Source organism: Sander lucioperca, chromosome 21 (genome assembly GCF_008315115.2).
Source record: "Sander lucioperca isolate FBNREF2018 chromosome 21, SLUC_FBN_1.2, whole genome shotgun sequence".
Classification (NCBI taxonomy): Eukaryota; Metazoa; Chordata; class Actinopteri; order Perciformes; family Percidae; genus Sander; species Sander lucioperca.
The window spans coordinates 11756891-11781072 of record NC_050193.1 but is presented as its reverse complement, the minus strand read 5'-3'; the positions used below and the strand labels follow the sequence as shown (position 1 = coordinate 11781072).

The 24182-nt window shown below is 40.1% G+C and overlaps 4 protein-coding genes across 12 annotated transcripts in view; 1 reads left to right on the top strand and 3 right to left on the bottom strand.

Moving 5' to 3' along the window:
- Positions 1 to 1235: 1235 nt before the first annotated feature.
- On the bottom strand, positions 1236 to 4351 carry LOC116059683 (zona pellucida sperm-binding protein 3-like). 3 transcript variants are annotated; one of them, XM_031312925.2, is made up of 8 exons: positions 3839 to 4351; positions 3629 to 3741; positions 3456 to 3550; positions 3196 to 3373; positions 3006 to 3123; positions 2812 to 2897; positions 1501 to 1595; positions 1236 to 1405 (listed from the first exon to the last, which is right to left on the bottom strand). In XM_031312925.2, exons 1-8 carry the CDS (start codon positions 4223 to 4225, stop codon positions 1350 to 1352), a joined length of 1128 nt encoding a protein of 375 aa, XP_031168785.1. In that variant the 5' UTR covers positions 4226 to 4351; the 3' UTR covers positions 1236 to 1349. The 3 variants fall into 3 exon arrangements, 2 of the variants coding, with proteins under 2 accessions (XP_031168785.1, XP_035852815.1); XM_035996922.1 differs by lacking the exon at positions 1501 to 1595; XR_004896241.1 differs by lacking the exon at positions 2812 to 2897 and having other exon boundaries at positions 1298 to 1405.
- A 1151-nt stretch (positions 4352 to 5502) lies between these two features.
- LOC116059682 (zona pellucida sperm-binding protein 3-like) lies at positions 5503 to 8469 on the bottom strand. The gene is made up of 10 exons (XM_031312924.2): positions 7983 to 8469; positions 7788 to 7903; positions 7598 to 7701; positions 7353 to 7527; positions 6740 to 6857; positions 6572 to 6654; positions 6320 to 6480; positions 6010 to 6168; positions 5790 to 5888; positions 5503 to 5715 (listed from the first exon to the last, which is right to left on the bottom strand). Exons 1-10 carry the CDS (start codon positions 8418 to 8420, stop codon positions 5519 to 5521), a joined length of 1650 nt encoding a protein of 549 aa, XP_031168784.1. The 5' UTR covers positions 8421 to 8469; the 3' UTR covers positions 5503 to 5518.
- A 1778-nt stretch (positions 8470 to 10247) lies between these two features.
- LOC116059326 lies at positions 10248 to 13878 on the top strand. The gene is made up of 4 exons (XM_031312342.2): positions 10248 to 10384; positions 11403 to 11756; positions 11853 to 11959; positions 13386 to 13878. Exons 1-4 carry the CDS (start codon positions 10258 to 10260, stop codon positions 13590 to 13592), a joined length of 795 nt encoding a protein of 264 aa, XP_031168202.1. The 5' UTR covers positions 10248 to 10257; the 3' UTR covers positions 13593 to 13878.
- Positions 13879 to 14821: 943 nt separating this feature from the next.
- Positions 14822 to 24182, bottom strand: part of tnrc6c1 (trinucleotide repeat containing adaptor 6C1) — a 45440-nt gene continuing 36079 nt past the window's right edge. For 4 of the 7 annotated variants that reach the window (XM_031312334.2, XM_031312335.2, XM_031312339.2 and 1 more), the window contains 7 exons: positions 23860 to 24036; positions 23279 to 23428; positions 22773 to 22883; positions 22151 to 22366; positions 21368 to 21441; positions 21126 to 21265; positions 14822 to 21039 (listed from right to left, as the gene is read on the bottom strand). In XM_031312334.2, the coding sequence (XP_031168194.1) occupies positions 20649 to 21039; positions 21126 to 21265; positions 21368 to 21441; positions 22151 to 22366; positions 22773 to 22883; positions 23279 to 23428; positions 23860 to 24036 (1259 nt within the window). In that variant the 3' untranslated portion in view covers positions 14822 to 20648. The remainder of the gene's footprint in view (positions 21040 to 21125; positions 21266 to 21367; positions 21442 to 22150; positions 22367 to 22772; positions 22884 to 23278; positions 23429 to 23859; positions 24037 to 24182) is intronic. The other 3 variants (XM_031312336.2, XM_031312337.2, XM_031312338.2) reach the window with 3 other exon arrangements.

Here is a 24182-nt window from a genome sequence, read left to right as displayed (position 1 = left end):
AGCTGTCAAATGCAGAAAAAAAAACAGGAGGAAAACCTTTCTACCTTTTAATTTAGCTGTTCAAATGTATTTTGATTGAAGACATTTATTTCCAGTCTTACTTGAATTAACGATGGTGGCATACAAAGAAGTTAAATTCTGTGTTCGCCTGTGAAATCTAATGACAACCTATAGATATCTTGTAAGTTATTACCGGAAATATTTTATAGTGTTGCGTCTGACGAGTGAACTTGACAGTTGAGTTAAGAATGTTTTGTTCACTCACTGCCCTTGGTGAAAAATGCAGGCAATTTCCAGTTTAGTTAGACCCTGAGATGCTAGGTGACATCAACAGCCCCAACACTGAACGTGTTTAAATATTGTAATCATCAGTTAGGCCACGGCCTTCCGGTGGCCAGTGCGCGCCACAACACATGTCTATATTCAAACTTATTTTTAATTAATAAACGAAGTATTACTATGCCTTTTTATCGTGATGCTACTAGAGTGCCGTTACTCAATGGGACCACAAGAGGGCAGTGCACTCGTGATTAGCAGGTTGAGTTTGGCAGAACGTAATAGAGGTCAAAGAATGGAGGACGTGGGTCAGTTGATTCCTTTTATATAGCTATGTCTATGGTTGATTCCCCTGTTGTTGAGCGTTTTACTAATTTCAAACAGTTGTGTTGAGTAGTTAACCAAACTTAATTTTTTACCATACGAATGTAACGTAACAGGAAGTAGCCTAGCTAGCTATCAAGAACGCTACCAAAAAGTTCCGTAAGTGTAGCTAGCTAGCTAACGTTACAGATGTAGCTACACACATATACTACATTATTAAGGAGGGGGAGGGTGTCCTCACAACTTAATTAAAAAAAACTAACTTTATTAATCACAAATACTGGCGTTACTCATTGTAATTAGCATACTAGTAATAAACCTAGTTGTACATATAACCTACAATAACGATATTTGATTATAACTAGCTAGCTAAGCAATTTAAAATAGTGTCGCAGTTCCTCACTGTGGCCGCTAGAGGGAAGTATTAACGTTCACACTTCTAAACACTCAAGTCCACAGCGTCAAGTCAGACAGTACAGTATAGTAGACTACTTGCTGCCACTACACCACTTGTTCAGGTACAAACCTTCAAAAATGAAAACAAAGATTGCTAAGTTTAAAGTAGTCCACTGCCAAGTATGCTAATAAAACGCTGTAATAAAATTATCGAAAGAAAACAGCACTTATTCAGTAAGCCTATTTAAACTGACTCTTTACTCAGATTATTTAATATTTTAATGCCACCATGCCAAGAAAATTAAAAGAACACAATACAAATAATGTTTATTGTCTGGAATTTTGTCCCTTGCCTACTTGCTGGGGAAAACCATCAAAGGGCCAATCGTTGCAGTTCCACAAGCCATGTCTGAAACATTAAATCATAATGGTCATAGAAGAGCATTTTGTTTTGATATTTCTACCACAGGGTTACACTAGTTATGAATGTTAAGATCTACATACCTTTTGGGATCGGTCGTCTCCGATTTGTATTATCGTTGGGAGAACAGGTACTGTCACAACATCGACACACATCACTCCCATCCACATTTATCCATCTGATAAGAAAAGTAAATAGACTTTTTTTTATATAAAAACCTTTACAATGTTAATATAGGCTACTTGCAGTAGACACTGTAGCTGTGGTATGGCATCAATTTGAAATTAAACAATAACTAGGGGGCTGACGAAGCTTTATTTGAGGGCATTCACACCATAATCCAATGTAGAAATGAGCCATTTTTAATAGGGGTGGGAAAAATAATCGATTCTTAGATGCATCGCGATTCTCTCTAGAACGATTTGATTCTGATAAAGTTAATCGATTTTATTTAAGTTTTTTTTTTTTTTTTTTGTGTGTGTTGATTTTTATTTAGAAGTTACTGTCTCCAGACAAGTACAAATCAGAAAACAGAGTGACTGAAAGAGGATGGGATAATGGACAACAACTTAGAGTTTAGGCAGAAAAAACAATTTTTTTGTATACACATGATCTAATAAGGCATACATAAAATAATTAGGCCAAACACATATAGGCTGTTCATCTACTTTATCACATTACATCTGACCACCTCATGTTTCCTGTTCTAAGAAGCCAATTATCCACCTTTAAACACGACTGAGCCTCTGACATGGAAGATTACTGGGAGAGAAGGTGACTTTCACAAGCATGTTTAAGGCTTAAGCATGGAACGACTACCAAACAAAAACCTCAGACAAAACATTTCATTAAAACTTGTGACAAATATTGTATGTCAAAATCTAAGCTTTGTCTAGCTGCTTTGAAGTGATTAGCAAACTCTGAGTAGCAAACTCAAAATTATGTATTTTTTTTAAATCACGCATGGAAATGTACATTAAAAAAAAATTGTTGCATCGATTTTATAATAATCGGTTTAGAATCTAATTGTTGGCCTCTGAATCGAATTGTGAGGTGCCAAGAGATTCCCACCCCTAATTTTTACACACACACACACACACACACACAATTTAGATTGTGGCTGAGACCTGAGTACTTCCTTTCATTCTAGAAAGGGGCTTTCATTCTATGGCAGAATGACAAAAACCATTGACCCTCATACAGCTTAAAATCAGCCCATTAACCTCATAGTTACTATTTCACATCAAAGAGTAGAGCCAAATAATCAAAGACGCATCACTGTCAAATACTGTTTTAAAAGATGTGCCTTTGTAAAGTCAGTGCAGAGTCAAAACTTTGCAAACACGTACAAGGCTTTGTATGGTAAAGTAAGGAGCTAAGAGAAAAAACATCACCTTGAATGTACATAGTTGCAGGCCTTGTTGATGGAGCTGCTCTTCCACATTTCAGAGGTTGCTTTCAAATGGCAAGTGATAAATATCTAAAAAAAAAAAAAGAAGACCACAGAAATGTCTTTATACAACCTTGAGCATTTCTAAACATAAAAAAAAAAAAAAAAAAAAAATGCAAGGTTATAAAAGTGTCTCACTGCGTTCCTTGAATCCTGGTGAAACAGGAAGGCATCGAGCTGCAGTTGAAGAGAAGAAGCCCTCTTTCTGGGTTGGAACAGTGCGTTTGATTCTTCCTCTTTCGCATCAACGAGGCACCTGACAAAAATAATTCTCATGCAAGTTGAAAGCAAATTTGTTGTTTCATACTGTATACTGAGCTACTCTTACCCATGGTTTTCAATGAAATAGTATCTGGGGTTTGATGTTGCGTCAGGTGACAGAGTGGCAACACAGCTGTCGATGAAGAGTCGTCTTTGTCCTGAATCAGGACCAGTGTAAGATGCCTCGAGGTGCAGGAGGTCTCCAATGTAGAAGACCCTGGAGAACGTCTCACTCGTCCAATGATCTACATATAGACACGAATATCACTGCATGCACACACATAAAAAAATAAATTAAAAAAAACCTGGCTAAAGTTCCACACATACCGGTCATCAGCTTTAGAGAGAAGGCAGCTGTTGAATACTTTGCAGGAGTGGAGATCAGGGGAAGCTGCTGAAAGTTACTGCTCACAATGTTTGTCCTGTCCCAGAGAGTAACAAGTCAGCCATCATGAAATCACAAAACAGCTTCTCTCTACAATACAATTATACAATCTCACCTTTTATAGTGACAGGAAACGGGGACAGCATGATTCATTCTTGTAATGCCAGGGTAACTGCCAGCTGGTGAGATTATCAGCTTGTTTGTGTAGATCACAGAGTCCTTAGATATCTTGAGATGAATACAAAACATTAAAATCAGGGAATTTCTTAAAAACAGCCACAGATATACCCATCATCATTTATCAATCAACAACAACTTAACGTACAACTAATTTGGAGCCACAGTCTTGCAATGGAGCTTCAATGATATATTCAGAGTCACTAGCAGCAGTAGCTCGGCACTGACTGCTCTGTGAATGGTCGGCTCCTCCCAAAAAAATGTCTCCAGGAGACACAAGGCGTCCATTTTTATACAGGTCAGCCTTTACCACAATGACCATGGACGCTTCATTGCATTGTACATGGACAGTGGATCTGTGATTGAATTGTGGTCCGCTGATGTTTTCTGCATCAGTTCTGAATGTGGCAGATTTATATTCCCTTCCTTCAGCATCAATCATGGGTCCATCTTTTAAAGTTCGAATGGCATCGGCAACACCAAAAGCAAATGATATCAGCAGTGCGAGAGAGGCGGCGTGACCTGCAATCACCATTGTGCTCTTTTCTCAGAACAACAGGACAACACAGCAAAGCCTCCTGCTCAACACAATCTGTAAGACAAGTACTGTGTTTTGAATGAGATGCGGAAGGTTCAAACACTAAATCTCAAATACTTCCCAGTTCAGACCAATCACATCACATGGAGAGGACAGCTGAGAGCAATTACCCATTAACTGATGTGAGAGAATTAAAGCTGCAGTCACCCTGAGATACATGCCTGTGATTGGCCCACACCCAGCAACATGGCCAGTCTAAACAGGCCCTTTTTTATGCAAATCCAAAAAACATGGAGGAGGAAGTCCTATCTTCTAAACTACCTTTTAATCTACTGAGCATAGACACATGGGATATCATCTCTCACACTGCAATAACCCAATCCTTGAAATGTTGCTCCAGTTTTTCCCACAATTGCCTTAAAATGATGGTGGCTGTATATCATACCCATCTGGAAATTTACATTTGATGTATTTGAGATGTGTCCTCTAAAACAGGAGTCATGAATCAAAGTAATAACTCAGGACTTCCATAACTTTGCACCAAAATGGTCTCACTAAACGTATAATGTAGGAAAGTGTTCCCACCTCCATTCTAAACTCCTGAAACATAGTGTGACATTGTACATTTCAGTATAAAGTTTGATAAAATTCCACCCAGAATTACAGAATTGAGTTAATATTTAGACTAAATGCACATTTTAATACTGAACCATATTGCTACATGTGAACCCTTCTATCTATATATATATATATATATATATATATATATATATATAGTGGTTGCTTCCATAACAGTGATTAGTGTAGGTAGCAGCAGGTGTGTACAAAAATATACTAATTCTAAGCAATACCTTCTTTGTTTACCCTATGGATAAGGGAAGTCCTTGGCACATAAAGAAACATGCCCTGAGAAAATTTGTGGGACATTTTTTTTCACATACAAGAGCTAGACTTTCCAGATGTTCTTGAATGATCAGGTATTTTAGCATCATTTCAATTGTGGGTGACAACTTTTAGTATGCATTTGTATGTCCTTAATCTTAGTACCATTTTATTTGCAGTAAATGTCCTGTCTTGGTTTTGTAGCGTTTCGATCTTGCTCACTGCACCATCACTATTGTACTGACCAATGTTTTTTTATTGTCCTCTGGAAAATATCAATTTCATTTTTTGGTCAGTTATGAGCCGATCCTCTTGTGCATTGCAGGAAAAAAAATAAAATAAAACGTATGCATTAACAGCACACCATTTAACAAATAATTAAAAAGAAAATGGTTTTTAAATCGTTTATTAACTTTTTGGGTCTGTAATGTTAGATTCAGCTGCAGTTGCATTCAACAGTTTGGTGGTAGCCAGAGAAAACTGAGCAGTCGGGCTGACGTCACCGAGGGCTGTTGCGTTATTGTCCAGCACTGCTGCCTTTGATTTCAGGCGGACCTCGGGGGATGCCTTTTCTAGAGGAGCAGAAGCTTTCTCAGCATCTCCATCTGTAATTAGAGAAACCATGTTTTTAAAAATGTGGATGCCAAAGGGCCATTTTTAGAAAGGTTTCTCATTTTACCTTTTAGATCTTTATTCTGCTCAGAACCAAGAGTCTTAACCACCACCACCACCTGGTCTGGTGTAGATGGTGAACCAGGAAGCAGTCCCTTCTTCAGATCTAGGATAGAAATACAATTTAGTATCAAGATCTTTTCTTTGTTGAGCAGAAAATGCTTAAATGGACAATTATTAGGGCCTAAAAGGCTCTAAATTCTTATGATTTGGAGTTCTACTCTTACCAACTCTGTCATTTGTTCCACTTCTCCACTGGCTGCCATACAGTGCAAGTCTGCTGATTTTATTGAGAACTGAAGGAACCTCTTCCACAGGTATATGCCCACTTTTTTGCCTGGCTGGCAAGACCATCATTGGACCAACTTTCGCCTCCTGTTCCCACACTGCATAATAAGCATTATACATCTTTACAAGTCCAAAACCATTTGTGAAGCCTGACATCTAAGGTGAAAAATGTACCGAATTGGTCATTGTGACAATATCTGCCGCCAAGAAACCCATTTTTCATTATAAGTTTCTACAAGAAACCCCAACCTGTATTGGTCTTCATTGCACTCCTCCATAAGGGTTCAGGTTCATCCACCTTCCCAAACCCACGAGGACCAAACTTGGCTGGGCTGCTGGGGGTTTGGCCAACTTCGTTTTGGCTTTGACAATACCCACATAAGTAGTTATTACCATCAGCTGACCTCCATCTGAAAAGGACAAGAGGACATTCAGCACACATTTCTGCATTTACTCAGTTTCATGTGTAATTTGACACATTTCAGACTGGATCTCACTTGCCTTCCATTTACAAAAGTGCACGCCTTATTTGGTGCCTCTGCATCAAATACTGGTACTGCAGTAATGTGACAGGTGATGTAGAGCTGTAAAGAAAAGGGAAAAAGCAAGTGTGGGAAACAAACCACATATGTAATCACAAGTTAGCCATTTTCATAAGTAGAACCTCACCTCTCCTCTGTCCTCATTATGAAACCTAAAGGCATCAACGACCAATTGGAGCTTGTTGTCCTGTGTCCTGGTTAAGAACTGGGACCTTGAACCTGGAAGCTGGGAGTCAACCAAGCACCTATGAAGGTGGAAAAGTACCGACAGTGTTAAAGTGCAAAACTAAATTGGCACTCAATGGACAGTAAGGTGCCTACATCACCCACAATGCAACTCGACTAACAGTTTAGGTTCGAAATTTGGGTGGGTGATGCTAGTAGTGGCCAATCTGCCCTTTAAGCCAAAATGCAGTTATTTTAACTAAATGCACAATTAAGTTAAGACCAGAATCTACATGCATTTTACTACACAATTATTTCAAAAGTACTGTTGGGGGCAGGGGGAAGAAAGAAAAAAAATTGGTCAAAACCAAACTACTCCACCTAGCTTCCTTCCAATTCCACACACCCAGATTTCTCATTTTTGGAACCAACAAACTGACTCAACACAAGTGACATCACTTATCAGGCTCTAACTTTATTTTAAACGTATGCAGCAATACCCAAAAGACCTGTAAACTATATAAATATCGGTGGAGTTTCCTTCTTTAATTTAACATCAAGTTGGAAGTGCTTACCCATTTTCAATGAAGACGTATCTGGGAACAGAGTATATATCTGGGGAAAGTGTGGCCACACAGCTGCTCAGAAACACTTGGAGCCCCATGTGATGTCCTACTCTGACTGAGGCTTCAATGCCAATGGGCTCACCGAGGTAAAACACGTTAGAACTTCTTTCATATAGCCAGTCATCTGCACAAAAGTAACAATCTAGTAAGTGCAAGTAAGACAAAACCCAACATGAGAAATGAATGAAACCCACTTGTCATAATTCTCAGGTCAAACTGCAAAGTTTCCACTGCAGATAGGGTAGACATGAAGGGGATCCAGGTAGGTGTAAGTGAAGAACTGGACAAACTGTACTTCCTAAGAAACAGAAAAAAAAACAAGCATTTAAAAAGTGGGACATTGTCCAAATATCTTTAAAGATGAGCTTTAACTTTTAAATAGACCTTTCATAATGACACTCAATTGGAATTACAGCCTCATCCATTCGAACCACCCCTGCTGAAGAGGCCACAGGAGAGTATATTAGGAGGTTTGTGAAGACCAGAGAGTCATCGGTCATCTGTGGAGAGTGTATGTGTTCAGAACTAGAAATCAATGTAGGCTATAACAAAAGGTCTGCTGCAATAAATTAAAGTTACCCAGTGCTTGGTGCCACAGTCCACAAGTCCAACATGGATTCTGTACTCATCTACTGAAGATGCTGTAGCTCGGCAGTAATTATTGTGCTTCACTCCAAGGCGCAACTCAGCCACATTAACAGGAGCTCCAACACCAAACATGTCAGCTGTGATAACAATCTCCAACGAGTCCGGATGGCAGGTCACTCTCACAGTATTCACCTGCTTTCGTTCTTCAACTGGAGCCTTTTGTTGCTCAGTGTGTTTGGAGCTCCCTGTGATCTGAGGTGTTTGAAGTAAAGCACCTCTCTGTTTGGGTGGTGAAGCAAAAGATGACCCAACACAGAGTCCAACTAGGAGACTAACCCAAAAATACAAGGCCTCCATAAATGCCACTGAAAACAGCAAATTAGTACAGAATGTAAGTGCTCCTCCTGTCTGATCCACTAGAAAGCACATCAGTCTGAGCAGAGGAGCATTTTAATCAGAGAAGCACCGCACACCTGTGTCTGTCTAATCATCCACTAATCAGCTTACCAGGACAAAAGTCTGGTGAAGTTGAGGGGGATTTCACCAGATGCATCAGTTTAAAAATTCACGCATATTGGCTTCATTGCTTGTTACAGTGCATCAAAAAACATAAAGAAATGTAATATAGAAATGCAGCCATGCAGTTCAAACATAAAGACCAAATAAAAAATGCTTCAACATAATTTACACTTTACACAATCACTTTAAAAAAATATATAAATCCATCACATAATTGATGTTCCCATATGCTGTCCAATAATTCCATTATATGTTGTAATTTTAGTGTGACTGATTCATTTTCCTGGCCCAAACACAATACCCAGCAGTCATTTGCTTCTCTGTTCTTTACAAGTTCCAGTTTGGCATGAACATCTTTAACGTTAAAGTCATAGTACGTCGAAAAAAGTGATAAAAAAGTCATAGTATGTTATGTCGAAAAAGTCAAAGTATAGAATGTTAAAAAAATCTTAATATAGTATTTTGAAAAAAAGTCATAGTATAGTATGTCGAAAATGTCATAGTATGTTATGTCACAAAAAGTGATAAAAAAGCCATATAGTATGTCAAAATGTCACAGTATAGCATGTCGGAAAAAAAGTGATAAAAAAGTCATGATATGGTATGTCGAAAAATATTGTATGTCAACAAACGTCATGAAAAGGGCCAGCCTGGACTGGGTATTAAACTTGGGTCAGAGTCTGCAGTGATTACTTGCTGGTTCGCTGTTGGAGCAGTGCTATTCACTCTGCCACCAAAGTATTTATGTTGATACGAGTCATAGCATCTCTTCTCTGTTGAGAAAAAAACAATTAAAAAGTCATAGAATCATATGTCGAAAAAAGTATAGTATGTGGAAAAAGTCAGAGTATAGAATGTTAAAAATATCATAATATAGTATATTGAAAAAAGTCATAGTATAGTATGTCGAAAACAATCATAGTATAGAATGTTAAAAAAAATCATAGAATAGTATATCAAAAAAAGTCATAGTATGGTATGTCGAAAGAAAGTGATAAACTCATGCTATAGAATGACAAAAAAAGTCATAGTATAGCATGTTGAAAAAAGTGATAAAAAAATGAATAGTATGTAATATGTCGAAAAAGGTCATAGTATAGAATGTTGAAAAAAGTCATAGTATTGTATGTCGAAAAAAACGCCATAAAAAGGGCCAGCATCGACTGTTTAGTTTAGTAATTTATTTGAATGGTTTTTGTAGCTGAAAGTATGCAGAAGTAGTAGGTGACTGAAAATCGTATGGATAAAAATACTGCTGAATCAGCATTCACACAATAATCCCTCTGCTGCTCCTTACTGCCTCTGAACTGCACTTTCACACTGATCTTGTACACGCCTGACACATCCTGTGATACAATATGACAGTGATATTCTTATATACTCTTCTTAATCGATAATATCAAAACGTGTTTGCTGGAGGCAGACAAAAGAGTTACAACTCAAATATTTTGCACAATTTAGTTCACTTCATCAGACTGTAAACATTAGCACTCAGTACAAAATTATCTGGTGGTGGAATATTTTTATATTATTTACAAATAGTGGGAATTATTTTTTTATTTGTATACATAAGGGTTGTGCACTCAGTGGCTTAAGACTTTAAAGTCTGACTGAGAAATATTTAAAAAATAAAAGTGTGTTCAAGACCAACGATAATATCATTACGTAGTTACAGCAGTTCTTGCTTTGAAGTCCTCTTCCTGCTTTGAGGTATAGAACAATAGTGAGGCTGTCCACAAAGTCTCACATGAGACTGAAGGAAATAGGAGGAGTACAACATGACTTAGCTTTGGTATTTCTTAGTGTGTTTATAACTGAAAAGGCCATGAAGACGAGCTTGGCATGTATTCTAATATTCATTCAGCTTTTTGAAGGTAAGAGGAATTCACATTTTAATTACTACTTAAAACAACTGTAACTTTGTTACTTCTTTATCCTGACATTAACTTGTAACGTATATACAGTAGTATTTGTTTGAATTTACTGGGAGGTATATCAGACCACAGTTGTGCGGCTTTGGTTACAGCTACTCTACAAATAAAAATGTGGTTTTGGTGATGCAGTCATTAGTATTGTCACCACACAGCTTGAAGGTTCTGGGTTTGACCCCCCTGGCTGACTGAAGGCGGTTTGCATGTTCTCCCCACGTGCTAGAGGGAAAAGTCAGGGGATCAAATTATTTCAATACACCCATGAATATGCACACATAATTCCATGGCAATCCATGCAATAGTCTGGGCCAAAGTGGTGGACTGATCGACATATCACTCAAAACCACAATTGTGAACCTCAAGGTGTCGCTTTATTAAAAGTTAAGGGTCACCAAGGTCTGTAGGATTCATCCTCTGGGGACCATGTACAACATGTCCTTTCAATCCATTCAGTAGTTGTTGAGATATTTCATTCTGAAGCATAGTGGTGGTAGGGCTGGGCGATATGGAGAAAATCAAATATCATAATATTTTTGACCAAATACCTCGATATCGAACGATATTGTAGCAACTCTAAACTAATGGTGCTTTCACAAAATATTTACACAATGAGATTTTTGATAAATAATCATCAGTAATGTGGATATAATGACTAAGTGGGGAAAAGGCAAATAATAGAACAGTTACAACAGTCTGGTAAGTTCAGGAAATGACATCACTTTACTGTAATGCAGCCTTTAAAACCAGGAAAAGACTAAACTTATGGCATATTACGATATCCAAAATCTAAGACGATATGTAGTCTCATATCACGATATCGATATACTATCGATATATTGCCCAGCTCTAAGTGGTGGACTAACCAACACTGCCACCCATCGCTATGCTGCTAGCATGACTAAAGACATTAACTGTGTATCTCTACTAAAACTTGAAATACGTTTTTTTTTTTCTCTTCCAGCCTACGCAGAGTTGATCTTTAGGCAGCTGACGGAGAGCCAGTCACTGGAGCTCTCCTGTTCCCCTCGGCTGGAGCGTAGCAGCCTGACGGTCCTCCACCTGTACCACCGCAGTGCCCAGAGCCAGACCACCCTGCTGTCCATGGCCGAGGGCGGCGAGCTGAAGGTCGACCCGGAACACAGAGGGCGGCTGCAGATCTGTGGAGGTCTGGACTCCCTGCAGGTCAATGTGACCATGTCCCATTTACAGCGTAGTGATACGGGACTCTACATGTGGGAGCTGATTTACAGAGAGAACAGCTCTAATCAGATCATCCTCAGTGCTCAAAAGGTGTTCTTGTTGGTTGAAGGGACAGGTATGTGGTTCAAACACCTCACAATACACTTTGCTGCAGTTAAATCCAGGTAACTCTGTGCAGATTTTGATGTATATTGGTGTGTTTGTGGTGCAGGGAGGTCATGCCAGTGCTCTCCCAGTTACCCTCCTCTGCTCTTGACCATCTTCATAGTAGCAGGGCTTCTTCTACTCACACTCAGCTGGCTGGCCATAGAGAAATGTGTGAGTATCATCATATCAACTAATATTTCACTGAGCAGGCTGCGGATTAGGTTTGTTATGTTGTGAAGCAACAGTGCTCCTGTGTTTGATAGTATTTCTGACTGACACACTAGCTTTTCAGGCAGCAACTGTTGTAACTTACAGACAGCAACGCAAGTAAGACATATTAAGTTTAATACCAATTAATCTGTCAGCTTGAATAGAGGCCTGACAAACATCTGTTTGAGTGAGTTTTCAAGGCAAGTAATGCAAAAAAATAGGCCTGATAATTATTGCTGAAATTGTTGGTGCACGACTCATAACGTGGCATTATGTCAAGTGGCAAAGGGAAATATCTCCAAATCAATATGAAATATCCAAAAGGAAAAATAGTAATCACATGTGGACCCCCAACATTACTAACCGACAGACATACAGTGTGATATCTGTTAACTGTAACAAACTACAGCCTCAAAAATGACCATCAACGTCAGTCAAAACATCTTGTAGTCCAAAAAAAAAACAAAACTTTAGGCTTCACTTAATCAGTGTTTATTGCAGGGATTTTGGGTTGTAAAGTGTTCATATTATTCTGTCTACTCCCTCTGTTGTGTGTTATTCTGCTGACTGGGCCTCAACAAGCCTTACCTTTGCTGTTCAGTGTACTGTATATCTTACTATTACATAGAACACGGGTGGAAAATCACCAGCCGGGTACCAGATGCGCCCACAAGACATGTTTAGATTAGAATTTATAGTTACATCCCAGCCCACAAATTATTTTTCCTTTTTCTCATTTTGGTTTTTGTTTGTCTTTAATTTTAGAGTAATATATAAATTGCAGAATTGGGAGATAAAACTGAACTGTCTCTTTCTAAACCAAACGAAAGGTTGACCTGGAACACAGACAAAGGATCATTTTTTTTGTTCAGTTTAAAGTAATTGCGTTTTTTTTCTCATCTGAAAGGAGAAAGTTGCTTGTGTGCAGGAATAAAATCTCAGTGGCATTACTCTATTAAACATGCACAAAGATCAACAGAAAGCTTATCTGCAACTATTTATTAATCATTTACAGTGAGTGATTTCTAAAGCAAAGATGCCAAAAATGATCTGGTTCCAGCTTACAGTGATCTTACTTTTTGAATAACTAAATGATGATAAACTGAATATCTTTTGGTTTTTTCTTTAACAGAACTAGTTCCCTTGGACTCTGGGAAGCCGTAATGGACGTTTTTTCACAATTTCCTGACATTTTATAGATACAAGATTAATCGATTGAAAGGCAGATTTACGGTTAACATCAAAATTGAAAATAACAAATACAAACTGGAACTTGAGGACTTAAGCATACACATGCAAAGAGTAAATATTAAGTGCAAACACTAATTAATAATCCATACTTAACATAAATTGATTTCTAAATAACATAAAAAATAATGTGTTGTAGGTGAAGGCGAGGCATCATCACAGACCACAACCTCCGGTTCCTATATATGAGGAAATGACCAGGAAGCCGCAGAGTGCCGGAATCCACCAAAATAACCCTGAGGCCCCATCGCACCTGGAGGAAGTCAACTTCCCCGTGTACGCTAACATGCGACAATCACAGGACAACTATTACGCCTGTCCCAGACAGCTCGCCCTCAGAGCCTGACGTGACTTCTGGCATCGCACTAATGGTGCAGAGAACATTTACAAGAAGCCACCAGCTCTACTGCAGCAATATAATATGAGAGGGAGAACTGACTTCTCATCCAGGAAATAAAAAAGATTGGTGGAAAAAAGCCACAGAGACAAACACCAAATGGCACATCTGTAACAGCCAAGAAAAAAAATGCTATTTTATTAATATTGAAAGAAGCTCCATAGTTCATGAAAACATTTGTTTCGGTGCATGTCATGTAACGATCACATTCTATGAGGATAAAGATATACAGAGAGAAAAAAAAAAATAAAACATTACAAGCCACTGACTTTTCATTAAATCTCAGTACAGACATTTTACTTAATATTTCAAAAACAAAAAGGCAAAAAAAAAGAAAAAAAAAAAGAAAAGAAAAAGCAGCCCTAATCACAGATCACCCACCCCACCCTAAAAAAAACATAACTGAGAAAAAAAAACCCTTGAGGGCGACAGGCTAGAATCCCACAGTGCTAAAGAGTGAGACGCTCATTGGTTTTAGGAATACACAGCATGGCGATGTAGCGCTAGGTCAATCTGAATAAGGGGAAGGAAGCTGGAGGCGTAGGGCTTTACATGAATCACCCCTCCACCCCCCTCCTCCTTCTTAAAAACCAAAACAAATAAAAAAACACATTGGATCCCAAAAACCCCTGCATTAGATCAGCCACTTAAAAGCAGGCCATAAAATCCCCCCCCCCCCCAAACACTTGTGCATAGTTTCATGATCCTTTACAACCAGCTCATGTTTTACAAACATCCTCCAAAATGTGAAAAATGTTCCACAAAAGTCTGATTTATCTTTTAATCATACCTGATGTGGGAGAATGAGAGAGAGAAAGAGAGACAGAGGAAAGAAAGAGTAATGCACAATGATCCTGATTCAGTCAGGACGGGACCTCATTAAGAAAACACAATAAAGATTCAAACATACAGCATTTTGCATGTTATTCACGGTCTTCCTTTTTTTTAAACAATCAAAATCATTGACCTTTTTTGTTATTAAATGTAAAGCAATTTTAATATATAGATTTATATATAAAGCACTCAGTTTTCATTTGAAGTCCATTATTTGGTTATTATGTAACTGCTACGGATTTAGAAACAAAAGGTATTTTCTCTTCTTCTGAAATCCATAACTTTCAGTGCTTAAAATTGTTTCTTTTAAATCATCCTTTTTTTTCTTCTTTTTTTTTTTTTTTACTCATAATCATAAAAATGTACATTAAAATGGCGTGGAGTTGGTACTCTGGAACCCTGGCCTTCCTGAGACAAGATCCACTTTTCCGTGTGTGTGCAAGATAGTGAGCAATTATGTCTTTTTTTCTTTTCTTTTTTTTTTTTTTATATAAAGGAAAAATATATATAATCAACACAAAACATACAGGCTTCAGATAGTCCATGAAATCAACATTAACACAGAACAAAGAAGGTTAAACAGAACAAGACAACACTGTTCAATCCCAGAGTTCTGAAAGTAGCACAATAAATCTTCATTCTTTAAAGTGTTGTGTGTGTTTTTTTTAATGGAAGCATTTTGTCCTTTTTTTTTTTTTTTTTTTTTTTATTTTTAATTTTTCCAACATTCCCATGGTTTAATTCCTTTGTGTTGCTGATTTAGTTTTGAACTCCAGAAAAAAAACAAAGTGTTTGTAAACCATCAGTGGCCTTGCAGGAAAACAAATAATAACATGAGTGAATGGAACATAAGTGAAAACAGAACGAAAGCTAACAAACCAAAAAGGTAGGCACCTCTGAAGTGAGCCGTAGAAGCCAAGGCTCAGTCTGATGTCTCGTCCTTCACTCTCTCCGTTGCTCAGATTTTGGAGAGCTGAAGTCCTTCTACCCCAATCTATGGCCACGGGTCTGCAAAATACTTTTTTTTGCGGCATTTGTTTTATACATATGTGATTTTTTTTTCTTCTTCAGTTTTCTTGTTTTTTTTCCCCCACAGGTTTGTAGTCCGAAAAATGGTGCAATACTCAATTATGATCCATACTTTCTTGGATTATTCCACAATAGAAGCCACTAAGGTAGATAAACATTACATTTTAAAAACACACTTATTTTAGTCCTTGAGTAAACATTTACACATGAACTGTCCCCGTCTCCCCTCAGTACTTGTATCATGTTGTTTGTTTAGCTGGATGAGGGGTGAGGCCGACACTCAGTGCAACGCTAGAGGCTAGTAACAATTAACATCAGAGTATATTTTTGACAAGCAAAACAACAGAAAAACAAATCAACAACAAAAGTATACTAAATTGAAAAGAAACAAGGCGGACTTTTTTTTCCGCTGTAATCACGAGCTCTCGTTCATATTTTCCACCGTACACACTAAACATTCATTCATACAACATACAGTACAAGCAGCCTTGTGCAAACACTCAAATACAACAGATGTAAATTTGCCTTTATATTGATCTTTGTTTTCAACAACACTCGTATTTCAAATTTAATTCACTCTGAACCGATGCTATCAAAAATCTCTGAAGTGTATGAATGAGACAAAAAAACCACTACAAAAAGTGTTCACATTACATTATTGGCGCTTCTTTTGATTCAAGTATTTATTTTCATTATTTTGTATTACTCTGATATGTTTATGATCTTGCCTTCTGGGAAATATAATGTTGAGGAGGATACACAGGGCCAAAGCCAGGGCGGGGTTAGGGGGGGCTTAGGCTAAGTGGAAAACAGAGAGATCTAGCCATAAACACACATACAACCATTATGTACTATTGGTTGTATACTGTATATGAACTAGCATGTGCATATTCAACCCAGGCCTTTGTTTTTTTTTTTTTAAAGAGTGATTTGCTACTTCAACTCTTTTTGGGGCCCCCCAGACCCCTGTCTGATCCATGATTGAGAAGCATATTTTGCTCGAGCTCCAGTTGCCTTTGAGTCCGTGCGACTTTAAAAAAAAGGGAGAGCGTCTGATTTCCAACACTAGACAGGTAGATAAGAGTGCAGGCGAGGGGTGTGGGAGGGGGCGGGGCTCTCAGTGCTGGTGCTGCGCCAAAAAAAATCCAGGGCACATCTGAGACTCGACCTCCGTCCCAGTAACCCATCCTCCCACTCTATTGGACTCCCCACTTCCAACGCCAGTTGCTTGATTCAAGTCCAGTGTGGAGTAAATGCAGGTTTTCAGGAACAAACAAACACACAGACAGACAACACAGGCAATAGTGATTGTTTTGTTGAATGATGGGAGTCTAAAGCGACTCTGGAAGAGGGCAAATCCCTTACGTTTTAAGACTTGGTACCATACTTGAGGTGTGTCTCTATTTCTGCAGACAACGCCGGGGAACTGCTTGGACCCTGACCTCAAAGCCAGATAAGCAGAAATGACCTGTTGTATTTCTGCCTGCGCGGCCTTCCGTTTGGGGGTCCAAAATGAACCACCTGGATACAGCTTCCCCACATGTGACCCGGAGAGCGAGCCCAGACGGGGTGAGAAGGTGGCAGCTTGCAGAGACACAACACACAAGCATCTCAGCCTTGGAGTGCACAGCTAAACAGACTTTTTTTTTTTTTTTTGTAGTTTCTAGTTTTTGCAAAAACCTTGATGATAAAGAAAAAGATGTTTTTGGTTTGAAAGAGATGTACCCGATGTGACCCATAAACACCAACACCCCCCGCCCCAATTTCCACAGCCAGGTTCTCCACTAAATTTCCAGTCCACTGTTGGTGAAAGACCAGCACCATTCATCTGTCCTGCCCGTCTACTCCTCAAGCCTCCTACAACTGGAGCTTGTGGTGTACGCCCCTGTAGCAATAAAAAAAGTAAACCTAAGTATCATCACACTAAAGATAAATTAGGATATGGCAAGGTGGAAGTAGATATTTGCAGATCAGTTGGCACAAGACTGAAGAAGTTACTCTGTTTGCCAACCACTAGTGCCTCCAGCAGGTCATTTAGTGTTATCTAGTAGCTCTGTCCACACAGTGGGAGACTAAACCGTTGAAGAGGCTCTTTCAGTGTCCCTTATATTTTATCCAGGGGGGGTTTCAAGGGAAGCTGCCTGGTGGTAAAGGTTGAGAGAAAAGTGAAGATTGGCAGATGTGGGTGGGGGAATGGCTGTGATTTTCTAGATGGCTGTGAACAAACACATCCTTGTCTTTGCATAGAAATGGAAGGCTGTTATCAGTTGAGGTGGTTCTAAGTGTAACTGAGTGCTCCCAGAGTTAAACATAAAGCACCAGTGTGAGTGAGTCCCATCAACACTAAAGGATGTGTGTGTTATGAGACAACAAAGAGTGGAGGTGCTCCAGGATGGGCAGAGGAAGTTGGCTCACTATCCTGGAGAACCTTTGACTACACAACCTTTTCCACTTGATTTGACTCTTCTGTCTGACTCCAACAAGCAAGCAACAAGAACTCCCCCACCAGGCTTTTCTACTGACATCTGCAGTGTTTCGTATGGCCTTGCTGTCAGCTGAGGCGTACCTCTACACTACACACTGCGTGTGCCTCAGAGGCAGTGGGAGGGGCAGGAGAGAAGCTGAACACTGCATAAAGACCAATATTAAAAAGCCATGAAATCATTATCAGAAAACAATCATTATCTATATCATCAATGATAACAGCAACAATATCAGCAAACTCCATGACAACAATCAAATAAAAATGCACACTGGCAATTCCAAAAGTGAAACCAAGAAAATAAAATTAAAAAAAAAAAAAAAAAAAAAAAAAAAACATCAAACGCCCCCATCTCTGGCTAAAGTGATCCTTGCAGGAGAGAGACAAAGAGAGAGTTGGAGGTTGCTGAGGACAGACTCTGGCGCAGCAGTAGTAGTAAATTTAATACAGGGGGGCCAGTTCTGAAAGAGCTGCTCTTGGCCTGGAGGCCAGGGGTGGAAGAGGAGGGAAGCCAGTCTGTAGGGATCCGCAGGGAGGCAGCGAGTGGGTGGGAGGGAGGGTGGGGTTGAGGGCTGCTGCAGAGCACTCTGCAGCAGGCAGGCACTCAGTGGCCACACTATCACACAGGTTGGCAGGACCTCCAATAGAAAAAAGACAAAAAAAAAAAAAAGGACAAAGAAGATAGCGATCCTCCCTGCTGGATCCAGTAGAACATAAACACGTTGAGTGTTTCCAGACACCAAGGCTAAAGATTTCAAAGTATGCAATGTAACAGTGATATTTACTTTGATAAAGAGGGTGAGTGCTTTAAGGTGCCACACCCATCATCAGTTGAGTTAGTTCTTTCTTTGCATTTCCCTTCACTTTGCTACCATGTTTGACATCCTTCCTGGTCCCACCGACTTGAGGGAAGAAGGATTGAAAAAAACAAAAATCTTCACATCCATGTCAAGTTAAAAAATAAGTATATATAGAAGCCACTAAGCAGATTGCTTTTTAGTCTTTGTTTTTTAAGGTTTTTTTTTGCCAGTGTTGCTTCACTTTTCTTCTATTCGTTGGCATTAAGGGTATAACGAGCTGCGACGCTCCTGCTAAGTGCTATGATAGACCACCTATTCAAAAAAATCTTTGCTTCAAACCTTTCTACCAACACAAATTTGGGCAAAAAGAAAAAAAGGTCATCTGGGTAAAAAGGAAAACAGGCTCCTCATTTTGGTTTGATGCCTTCTCCCTAAGCACACACATACACACACATACACAGAAACACACACACCTGTCCCTCCATCTTCCCCAAAACTAGTCACTGGCATAAGTGTGGAGAGTAGGCTGGCTGAAGAAGTGCTTTGTGGGTACGTCCTTGTATCTTGGACAGAAGGTGGTTGAAGACCAGCTTGCTCCTCTCCTGAGCTCACACACTCTTGGGGGGGAGATGAAGGGTAGTAGTGGCAGTTTTAGGGTGGGGGGGGGTGTAGAGTAGATAGCGTTTTTGCAGTTCACTCATTCCTTACAGTCTCCTCTCTTTCTGTGAGAGGTCATAGTAGGGTGCTTGGACGGTAGAGTCTGTGGCTTATATTGCACGTCACTTGAAATGGTGGAAACACAGACCAGTGGGAAACATTTACGACTTGAGGTTTTCCACAACATCAGTGAGAGTGTCCGAGACCAAACTGCGAGTTGCCCGCAGATGAGTTGAGGTGCATTGAAGGGTTTGTCTTTACAGCTCCTTAATAATAGCAGTGGTTCATTTTGTCGTCTATCACGTCCATAACTGTACATGTGACGACCCCCAAATCTTAGCCAGGTAAGATTGACATACACATTTGAATGATATCATTTCCTAGCTTTGTTTGCAATGGTTTAAGAAGAAAAAAAAACAAAACAAAAAACACTACAAAAATAAATGGCTTGAACACGGTGAATAGAGTTGCATCATTCCCTTTGAGCATTGTGTGGGGAACTCAATCTGCTTGCAAAAATGCACTGAAGTTGTGAGCTGTGGTTGCTTACGTTGAGCCACAGCATGTACTCTCCACTCAGGTTTTACTGGCTCAGAAATAAGGGTGTGCAAGTGTCCGTATGCTTCTTCACCAAGTACAGAGTGAGTGAGGATAGCAGGGCAGGAAAGAGGTTAAGGCTAATATTAGTGCTGAGAGAAACAAATGTTGAGTCTGGACCAGCTGAAAGTTTGACAACCACTCTGATTGAAGGGTTTTACTTTGGGAATGATGCCTTTTCATGGATCTCTGAGGTGCAGTATGATTGCCTAAAAAGGCAGAGAGGGATTAAGCAAGTTTAAAGATGGCAGCTCATCGTGTCAGTTTGAACTAAACTACGTTTCACACGGCGAGTTCCCAAAAGTTTATTTCTGTAAAAAGTTCTCTTTTTTTCTTGAATGAAAGACTTCTTTCTGTGTCTCCAAAAGTAAAAGTTAAACACTGTGACCAAAATCTCTCACTGAGATTCACAAAAGAACTGCAACTGAAATGTCATTAAAAAACTAAAAAGGAGTAGAGGAGGTTGGCGAGGGTGAGCAGCGAGGATGTAGCCTCGCCCTCCTCTCGTCTGTTCTTGTCACCGTTACAGCCACACTGATTATCTCCACAATGATTTGCAAGATTTTTTGCTCCTATTGGTGTTTGTTAAGCCTGGGCTCTTCCGTCCTACATGGACTCCCCACTCAGCAGGTCCCCAGGCAGAAGCGTATTGATTTGGGTGGGACTCCCCATGACCCGTCCCTCCTCTCCACTTGGGGGTCCCCACAGGCTGGAATACTGCTGCACACCACCCCACAGCAACTCTCCGCCCGTCTTTGCTCCACCTGTTCCCAGGCCACCGCTATTGCTGCTGCTGCCGTTGTTGTTGTTCCAGTGGGGTGAGTGACCGATGGGATGGGAGGCTCCGGATCCCGACCCACCCATCCTTGTCTGATTGGTGCCTGGAGTGGCCTGCCAGCTGGTTGTTCCGCCAAGTGACTGGCCCTGTGCAAAGAAGCGGTTCACTTCCTCTTCCCCAGCAAACTCTGCTAGGATGGTGGTGTTCCCGAGCACGCACCTGGACGGAGGTGAGAAGAAAAACATTTATGAGCACTGGTTAAAACTTCTTAAAAATCAACCGAAGCAGTTAATTACGAGACGTACATGTGCAGGGACTTCTGAGCCTTGGCAGCTTCATCCTTGGAGCTGTAGCGCACCACAGCGTTGCCCTGCGTCAGGTTGAGGTGGAATGTGATGAGGGGGCCATGTTGCATGCACAGTGTACGCAGAGTTGAACCGTCAATCTGGGACACAAGCAAGCACACAGAAAGACTTAAGCCATTAGTGGACAGATACAGTTAATTATCTGTGAGGCTAAGAGGAGGCAGCTGACTGTAAACTGGTACCTGTGGAGTGAGGTTCCTCAGAACCAGCCAGCTACTGGTCCTGGTGGAGCTGTCTGTACTCCACGTGGTTCCTGCTGTGTATAAGAGAGAGACACAAAGATGCTTATGCTTAACATGCTTATCTGAAACCAAAGTTACCTGAACTGAATGGGTGGTGTCGAGTTCCACCCAGTGCCAGTTGACATCTGTTTAACCACAAGATCTTAAGTTGTTCAATCCTGCCTACACTGTTACTCTGTATCTTCAAAATTGGACTGTGGTTGTTTGACACATCAAAGCGCAGCTTGCGCTTCGATTACACTCATACTGCAACTTTACATAATAAGCCAATATGGCTCCATAATCTGACCTTTAGACAACTCACATTTCATGACAGAAATGTCTTAAACTTTGTGTATTAGCTATGCGGTATGTCTCAACTTTTTGTTTATGCCCAATATTTTCATATAAAGAATAAGAACACCTTATATGTCATATGTCTACATGTCTTTGCTGCCAAAAGGTGTGCAAAATTCCATACAGAACTGCAAGAATGTTTAATCTATTCATTAACTACAAATAAAACCAATAAACCGGTGTAATTGTCTTGTGTAATCTAGTAATTATTTATTTGTCATTACATTACATCCTAGGGGTTTGAAGTTGCACTGGGCTACTGACAAAAATGAAAATGGCTTCATCTGCTTGACTATGTTTGTTATCTTCTTTATCTAGATAGAAAATGTTTGTGATGGAAGCATAAAAAACTTGGCTTATTTACTGTATATTCCACTATGAGACTACCTGAGGTGTAAGAGCTGCTCCAGCCTTGGGCCAGACCCAGGGAGTTGCCCCCCCAGGTTGAAGGCTTGGTGTTGGTGAGGCCAGGTGGGGGTCGGGAAGGGGCTGTGTTGCTGCTCCGGGGGCCCTGGGGGACCTTCCACAGCTCGTGGGACAGAGAGCCCTGGTTGTGAGAAATGGGGCCTGGAGACCAAGTAGATTTCATCTCTGACAGTTTACCTGAATGGAAAAGAGTAAGGGAAAGGTTGGCCTGCAGAACCAAGTGACTGAAAGACAACTGCTCCCACAGGAGGAAGTCCTGTAGAGCTAAAATGGACTTAAAAGTTATTTAATATTTGTCCAAAGGACAGCACTTCCCATGCCACACACAAGGAAGAAGGAGATACACTAGATACGCTAACACCACAGGGGAAATATGCACTGCATGAGAGGCAGAGTTGACAGGGAGAGAGTTCAAAAGAGGATCATATTTAATCAGGAGCTTGAATGGAAAGGAGAGATGTGGTTCTGTAATGAGTGGTTGAGGCACTGGCTGTTACAATAACAGGAGGGAGAGGATAACGTTGATTTGCAGTGATTCAGCCACTGCAATGTGGGGGGAGAAGGTTATGGATAAACCATGTACCTGCATCGTCCGTCTCCGGGGACGACAGACTGAATGAGCTAGTGTAGGCACTGACTGGCCAATCAGTGGAGGGAGGCAGAGCCTCGTTCTGAGATGAAGTGGGAGAGGAGCCTAAGCCGATGCCATCAACACAAACAAATAGACAAACACAAACAAATAAGGAAAAAAATAGCAGAAAGAGAAAATGGAGTAAAGGAAAAATGCACTACAAATGATGATAGTAAGCTTATACTGTAAAGAAGATAAGAGTATAAACTGGTAAATGACAATGGTCATAAAAACAGTCAAAAGTAGGAAAATGAAGAACAAAAGAATAAGAAGCAGGCTCTCTGGTGGCAACAACTGCCCGATACTATCAGACAATTTTAGTGGACTTAAAACATAGGGACACAGCTTGTTTTATAAAAAAATATTCAGGACCACTACACAAAAATGTCTTACTTAGTATCTCACTGAGACAAGTTTTCAGCCCTTTCAGCTCGAAAACTCTTTAAACCTGCTCTCACCTCCACTCCTGTCCCGCAGCAGGTAGCGGTTGACGTCTTGGATGTTGGTGTTGATGGTGGGCCCGCTGGGGACACTGCCTGGGGTCACGTTAGGGTCAGTCTCAGGGTCAATATTCTGGAGACCCTTCCAGGGCACACCGGGGCAGAACTCTGAAAATTAAAATGTTTGCAAATGTTTTTTGTTTTTTTTCCTACAATAGCATTATATCTGTATTAACTAACTGCTACCATCCAGCAAAAGCTAAAGTTTAACTAGGTGGTCACTATATTTTAATTGTTTATAGATGAAGTGATAATAGTCATGTGTAATTATGCACTGTATATCCCATATTTCAGTAATGCAAAAGTGATTTGAAAAGTGTTCCAGTATGAAAGTAATGAAAAGTGCTCCGGTAAGATTTGTCTTTTACTTGCCAGTTCTCCTATTTCTGACATAGTAAATCAATAACAGTGTCACATACATTCACATAATTGAAAAATTATACACTGAGAGCGAGGAATACAGCAGAACTATTTGAATACACAAGTAGCCGGCAACATGGCTGACTCGATGAAACAAACTGGTTGACAGTGTTCCTAACCTGGTGGCCAGTTGATATTGGTCCCATTGGCCATCTTGTCATTGCTGGTCTTGCCCTGTCCCCAGCTGTCTGGGGTGACAAGGGGGCTGGTAGGAGACTCTGAGCTGGACATTATGTTGTAGGGGCTGTAAGAGTCCTCCAGCTGAGGGGGCTTACCAGGGAGGCCCAGGTTGGCACCTGAAAAAAGGGAAATTAAAATTATTGAAATGTGGGACATGTTTGGGATTTATTTCAATGAAAAACATAGTCTGCATCTGGTCCTTGGTGTAAAAGCGACTCAATGTGAACTCATCTCAACTTGTATTGAGGTTTAATTTAGAAAA

Bases quoted from the DNA above. Each gene is read 5' to 3' on its own strand.
- LOC116059682 (XM_031312924.2), bottom strand. From the start codon at position 8,420: ATGTGCTTTCTAGTGGATCAGACAGGAGGAGCACTTACATTCTGTACT. The intron at 7,528-7,597 runs GTGGGTTTCATT...ACTTTTGTGCAG, and splicing joins TGACCTGAGAATTATGACAA to ATGACTGGCTATATGAAAGA. The intron at 6,858-7,352 runs GTAAGCACTTCC...CCACCTTCATAG, and splicing joins TACGTCTTCATTGAAAATGG to GTGCTTGGTTGACTCCCAGC.
- LOC116059326 (XM_031312342.2), top strand. From the start codon at position 10,258: ATGAGACTGAAGGAAATAGGAGGAGTACAACATGACTTAGCTTTGGTA. The intron at 10,385-11,402 runs GTAAGAGGAATT...TTTCTCTTCCAG, and splicing joins ATTCATTCAGCTTTTTGAAG to CCTACGCAGAGTTGATCTTT. The intron at 11,960-13,385 runs GTGAGTATCATC...AATGTGTTGTAG, and splicing joins GGCTGGCCATAGAGAAATGT to GTGAAGGCGAGGCATCATCA.
- LOC116059683 (XM_031312925.2), bottom strand. From the start codon at position 4,225: ATGGTGATTGCAGGTCACGCCGCCTCTCTCGCACTGCTGATATCATTT. The intron at 3,124-3,195 runs GTAAGAGTAGCT...TATTTTTGTCAG, and splicing joins TATTTCATTGAAAACCATGG to GTGCCTCGTTGATGCGAAAG. The intron at 1,406-1,500 runs GTATGTAGATCT...TTAATGTTTCAG, and splicing joins GAGACGACCGATCCCAAAAG to ACATGGCTTGTGGAACTGCA.